Source organism: Rhipicephalus microplus, chromosome 3 (assembly GCF_043290135.1).
Source record: "Rhipicephalus microplus isolate Deutch F79 chromosome 3, USDA_Rmic, whole genome shotgun sequence".
Taxonomy (NCBI): domain Eukaryota; kingdom Metazoa; phylum Arthropoda; class Arachnida; order Ixodida; family Ixodidae; genus Rhipicephalus; species Rhipicephalus microplus.
This window is the reverse complement of record NC_134702.1, coordinates 28,941,990-28,948,084: the sequence shown is the minus strand read 5'-3', so window position 1 is coordinate 28,948,084 and position 6,095 is coordinate 28,941,990. Positions and strand designations below refer to the sequence as shown.

The 6,095-nt window shown below is 41.7% G+C and overlaps 1 protein-coding gene across 1 annotated transcript; it reads left to right on the top strand.

Annotated features, from left to right (window-relative positions):
* The first annotated feature begins 2,645 nt into the window (after nucleotides 1-2,645).
* Nucleotides 2,646-3,958, top strand: LOC119162099 (uncharacterized). The gene is made up of 3 exons (XM_075889144.1): nucleotides 2,646-2,802; nucleotides 2,967-3,074; nucleotides 3,272-3,958. Exons 2-3 carry the CDS (start codon nucleotides 2,990-2,992, stop codon nucleotides 3,892-3,894), a joined length of 708 nt encoding a protein of 235 aa, XP_075745259.1. The 5' UTR covers nucleotides 2,646-2,802; nucleotides 2,967-2,989; the 3' UTR covers nucleotides 3,895-3,958.
* The last annotated feature ends 2,137 nt before the right edge of the window (nucleotides 3,959-6,095 follow it).

The following is a 6,095-nucleotide window of genomic DNA, read 5'->3' as shown; positions in this document are numbered from 1 at the left end:
GGGCCAGCACGCTTGGCCTTATAGCGGGCTTCCTGGTGAAAGCAGCTGAGGATTGCATTACTTGCGACGACTGCATCGGCAAAATCAAGGCTCCCAGCTCATCTGGACCAGCTACTGCTGTGATATTTAATTTAGACAGGGGAGGGCTTTCATACCCAACGATCTCATTTCTTTCCTTTGTGAGCACTCTAGAAAGGGCCGCGGAAGCATTTGCGCCATTGGCCATTTCCAAAAAGAGGCCGATGGCACTTTTTGTGCAAACTGTGCTACCTGCAGTGGCCTTGAACCCTCTTTTCAGCCATAAAGGCGCTACTAGCGAGCACCGAGAAGCCATGGCGCGGCTAGTGTTGCAAAAATTTAGCCGTCCTTTCTTCTCAAACTACGTGCGGGACAAAACAGCCAAAGAAGGAAAGAGAAAGAGAATAGCCGAAAAGCCAAAATCTCGCAAGATTTTAAAAGTTTAGTTGCATGCCTCCATTGTATCATGTACGCGCCCAGAACCTTGCTAGCACATTTTATTGAACTATGACCCAAATGCACGCAGCTCTGTACGCGTACATATGTTTTTCTTTATTGCAGACACAAGCCGTCACTGTGTGCCAGCAAGTAGGATATTCTTCGAAAGTGCAGAAACTTTGTTTGAAACATCAGCTTTAACTGGCATATTGTGGCACGCATAAGTAAAGCGACAAATGTGTTTTGTTTCATTTTGAAGTGCTGTAACATTGCTCGAATCACACGCATACACTCGCCAAATTCTTTTAGCAGAAACCTTGATATCACTTTGAGGGATCTGCTTTTCATTGACAAACGAGTATAATGGCACATTTTCAGCATGTGTACGCGCCCCAACTGCGGGTGTCGCCCTTGGGCGCTATCAATCAAACATAACCACTAGTACAACAAAGGCGGTACTATTCCGCCCTAAAAATAAGTCTGTTAATGAAAACATACATTTCAAGTATGGCGATACTATTATTGAGTTAGTAAATTGTATAAAAATTCTTGGAGTTACATTTTCGAGCAATATGCTTTGAAACGATCGCATTTACAGTGTGCTGGGTCAGTTATCTCGCGTAGAGGGCACGGTGTACAGTGGCAAAACTGTTCTACTATACAAGGTAAAATTCTTACTTTATAAATGACTGTTCTGTTGGCATCTTGCTTATTGTTTCTTGGTATGAAGGACTACGACTAACACGCGCTTACAAAAACTGTACCTGATGCAAAAGACGTATATTAGAATAATTTTTTACTGGTCGTATGATGCTCGCAGAAGTGAATTGTTTCAACAGGCTGGAATACCACCCCTACATCGTCTCTACGATTTTAAGTTAGCATTGGTGGTCAGGCGTCAATTTCAAGAAAGTCGACATTATTTGTACGACCTCTCGAAACTGCAGCCAAATAATTTGTTCGAAACATGACATAAAGAAACATGGAAAATAAAAACTTCGAGAACAAACTACTCCACAGATAGGTTGTTCTACACAGTTTCTACGTTAATTGATAAATATGTGAAAGCTGGCATAGATTTCTTACTCTGTACCCGAACTCAATTGCACGATATACACATGTATAGTTTTCAAGATTTCTTTGCAGTTGCTACATTGTTATCATGGTTGCTATTTTTATTTTTAGAATTTGAACTTGATATTTTTGTAATTGTTGCTTAGATAACATTGCTAACTGTTTGCCAGTGCTGTCGTGCTAAAGGCGTCTGTGGGCCTATGTCAAGCTGCCTCTTTCGAAGAGCAGCTTTTACCTGCCGCTGTCCTTCATCAAACTATTGATGAAAAATAAAACATTATTATTATTATTATTATTATTATTATTATTATTATTATTATTATTATTATTATTATTATTATTATTATTAACTATGCTCGACAAGATGATGATAATGATGACGATAAAAACTTTATTGGGGTCGCAATGTGTTGCCCTCGATAGGCACATCACTGCCTTTACCATATCGTCTCATCGCACGGACATATAAAATCATAGAAACGCGCATCGGCCAGCGCTCCCCGTTCCAGCAGACAAACTCCCGTAGCGAAATTTGACGCACAATTTTTGTTGTGTAGGTCACAGTAAGAGTTAAAGCTTCAATTCCTGTGTCTCTCCTTGATATGCGTCCGTGGGCGTATGTGCATTATTCTCTTCTATCAATTGACTACAAGTGTAACACCTGTCCAGGGCGAGTGTCCAAGGTAAGTGCTCAACAGGGGCACTGCGTTTCACCTGACGCGTCCTAAACAACCTAAAATCAGTTTGATATTCTATTACCAATGAGTACATTATTAGTCAAAAGCTTTATGAATACTAAATTGAAGTTTTTTTAGGCTGGAATGGCAAAAACAACCATGCAGCAAGACATTTCTACGCAAATATACAGCTTTAGAAGTCAATCAACCAGTATAGCCTAACTACTAAAATGTAACACATAGCACACGTTAGCCTTTTCAGCAAAAAACAATCACACGTATAGGCAGTTTGTCACAGAAGCAGACGCATGGTATCAGTCCGTCGCCCTCCTGCCGGCCGCACAGTAGCAGACGAACAGGTTATAGGTAGCGCCACCTACGGCGAGCGATTGAACGAGAGCGGGGACACGCGCTCCCATAGGAACCCCGCTATCTGAACAGGTCAGGAGTGTAGTAGGTCATGGGTCGCATTAGTTGTTTCAGGCAGTTGCCTGAATTCCCCCGTTCGCTTGATTAAACTAGTTGGTTAACTTGTTCCATTTCATTGAATGATGCACGTAGGCTGCCGCTTGTCGTCCTAATTTCTGCTCTAAACGTAAGTGGCTTTTTCAATTGCAGTTATCGCTGGTATAGCAGCCGGCAAGCGCGATTTTCGGGCGATCTATCTAACGTTGATCTCAGTTGGACGCGCTAGAACTGACAAATGTGCCGCGCAGAAGTGTTTCAAAATTGTTTGATTTGATGTTTTTTTTTTTTCAGCGCCGAGTGTGCCCCTTCCTGTCATGGCATTTGTACGTGCTTTGACGCGAGCTGCGTCTGAAGTCGGTCGAGTTGCGAGATCGGCTCGTTTGATCCCACCGCCACAAAGTAAGTTTCGAGGTTAAACCGCTAAAATGCACACACTAGCCACAATCACGCATCGCCTGTATACGGATTACCTAGTTGTTACGTGGTTTCCAAGATGCAGCAAAGCTAAAACGCTGAGTGTATATAAAGTACTCGTGCTCTGTCTTGTAACTATACGATCGTGCTTGCATTTTATTGTTTTGTATATCTGTTTCCAGGGGAACTACATCAAATTGCTCATCAAGAATCCTATCTGCCTGGGACATGTCTTCGCAAAGTCGCGGCTGAGCGCTTGCCGGCATCAACTACTGCAGATCGAAGTGTAGTATACGTACCTCCAGGCGTAAAAAGTCCCATCAATCTCCCAACTCTGCGGAGGTCGTGGGACTACAACCTTCCATCCTTCGTGAAGCCAACCACAGCAATCGGGGACACCAAAGTTATAGCACCGTCAACGGACACAAACTCCAATAGAATGGAGAAAACAGATCCGAAACCGACAGGCGTCGTTAACGAGAAGCGGGCCGTGAACATGTTGATTGTTCGTCGGAAAAAGATGAAAAAACATAAGCTCCGGAAACTGCGCAAGCGGATGCACGCGCTGTGGTCGAAACGGAGGTATCGAATTGAGAAGAACAAAGAGCAAGTCTTCAGGGCAGAGCTTCTAGCCCAGATAGACGAAGCGAGGGCATTCGATGCCGAGAAGTTTGTGACCGGAGTTCTCGATAAGCTGCGCAACAGGCCAAGGCCGGAGACACTCGAAGAGAGAAGGGAAAAGCTCCTTGAGCTGATGCGTAAACACAGGAGTAATGTTCAGTACATTAAGCCAAAACTTGATTAAGTGTGCAATAGGAAATAGGTTGTACTTGTTTCCAATAAAATAGAACTGTGCTTTAGCCCTATTACTTCTGTGTACTAGTGTGTAGTATTGTTGCCTACACAAGCAATGCAGATATCTTTAAGAATTGTTTCAGCTAATAATGCCAATGTAAAACAAACATAGTATGGTAATTTGACAATTATTTTCACAGAAAAAGTGGTATTTCTTTACAGCAACCCCTGTAAAATTTCTATAACTTTTTAAATTAGATCCTACTGATGAATGTATGATGTTAGCACATGTCCGCAAATAATTTTTCTCATAATTTTGAATAGCTATAAGTTATAAAGAGCCAATTATGTCATGCTCATGAACTAAAAATGTAACTTTTAGCTTGTGTTTTCTTCTTCGTTAGCAAATATGTGATAAATGAACATGCAGGTTTTCGGTAATATAGCACACTCGTCACATGTGGCTGTGAGATAGAGGAGAGATGAAAAAAAGTGGCCTTGAATGTCCTTCCAGCCAGGTACTCCATGCCATAAAAAGGGAGAGATGGTGGAGCTTAGGTCAATGAAAGGACTACTTAATTGATTTATTCATTTGTTTTTGCGTATGAAGCCTATAATTGCTGCAGTATATAGTACCCTTCAGATTTAGCCACACTGTGCATTTGGTGATCGGCAACAGGCCTATCCCACTCAGATAAAAGTGTTCCAGTGCATTAAATTTTTTGCATGCTGATGAAGAGCCCTTTTTTCTTTTAATATAAGGTGGTGCTTATTGCAAATTACTTGAAATATTTGTGAATTCCCACCTTCGTGTTGCATGTTATGAAGCTATCGTAGCCCTTATATTTAACTCTGGAGCATTTGCCAATTGAGTGCAAAATGAGCAGACTGGGCCGCACGCTGAAAGTCGTTGAAACCGAAGGCAAAGTCCACTTGTGGAAACGTTCGCTCCATCAGCACCTCGCGTTGACGACTTTTTCATATCTTCGAGCTTTCACCTTAGCCAAAAATTCTGCCTCTTGTGCATCCAGAGTCGTCGCTTGTCTGACCACTTTGTTATTGTTGTGACACTCCTGCAGATGCTGCTGTACGATAAAAGTGTTGCTTATTAAAAGCACTACTTTGTAGAGTTTGTCAATTATCGTTATGTAGTTGTTACGTTCAGACATTCTAAACTTCATAGCCTGCTCTAAGATGCAAGTTCATGTGTCTGATGATTATGCTGTGCACATGAAAGTGGAATACCATACCTTAGCTCCAATTTTCGTTGATTTCACACAATTGATGTTTAGAGGTAAATGAATCCTGTTATTCCATTAAAAAAAATCTTGAAACCTTATGTGTTGGTGCAGTCTCCGACTATGGGACCTCCTTCTGTATACAAATAATTTGTAACTCACTTAAAGATAAAATAAAACCATTTCTGACTTCTAGTAGGAGCGAGATCAAAAGAATTGCTGCCATAGCTTTTGGTCGACATGTTTAGCTGCAACTAGCTCTGTAAAGCATTTTGGCTTGCGTCATTTAAAAGTGGGCTTCAACATAAATGTGAAGTTGGACGGCTTGGTTACTGCCAGTGCAAATGAAAACTTTGGATCTTACGCACTTCATGCCCACAGTCTTGGACACTCTTTGCTGATACGATTTGCATCTTTCTGAGTTAGCCTCGCATCACTGCTTCTTCACCCTCACCGTTTTCTCAAAGCCAATCCTAGCCTTGCTCCAGGAGTATAAGTACGCCCAAATGAGGGTGACTGTGTGTGCTTTGAATACATCTGTTTATGGGGTTTTTCTCTGCCCAATCGAATCGCACAAAACATTAGATATCAACATCTGTGGCATGGTCAAAGCCTAATGAGCTTAAAAAAATAATCGAAGTCCTAATAAAATGGGCATGGCTGTGTGCTAGCTGCAGCTTGCCAGCACAACAATGTAATTTTTTATCAAATGTCAGTTATATCAACTGGTGTAATTTGCGCTGAGCAACTTTATTGCACAAGGGTTCAGGTCTAGTACTACCACTGCGATGCACCAATGCAAAGAAACCGAGAAAGGTGAAAGGAAGAATAGTTTTTATTTGTTTTTGTGGTTTTTACACAGCGAAACACGTATGAGAAATTAGTGATAACATGGCGCTGGGTAACAGATGAGATCAAGAAAAAAAAACACACACATCGCGATAGAGGAAACAAGAACAGCAGCTCGAAGAGT

What these genes read in the sequence shown, in the direction of transcription:
- LOC119162099 (XM_075889144.1), top strand. Translation starts at nt 2,990, where the DNA reads ATGGCATTTGTACGTGCTTTGACGCGAGCTGCGTCTGAAGTCGGTCGA. An exon ending in TTTGATCCCACCGCCACAAA is followed by an intron (nt 3,075 to 3,271) that starts GTAAGTTTCGAG and finishes ATCTGTTTCCAG; the next exon opens with GGGAACTACATCAAATTGCT.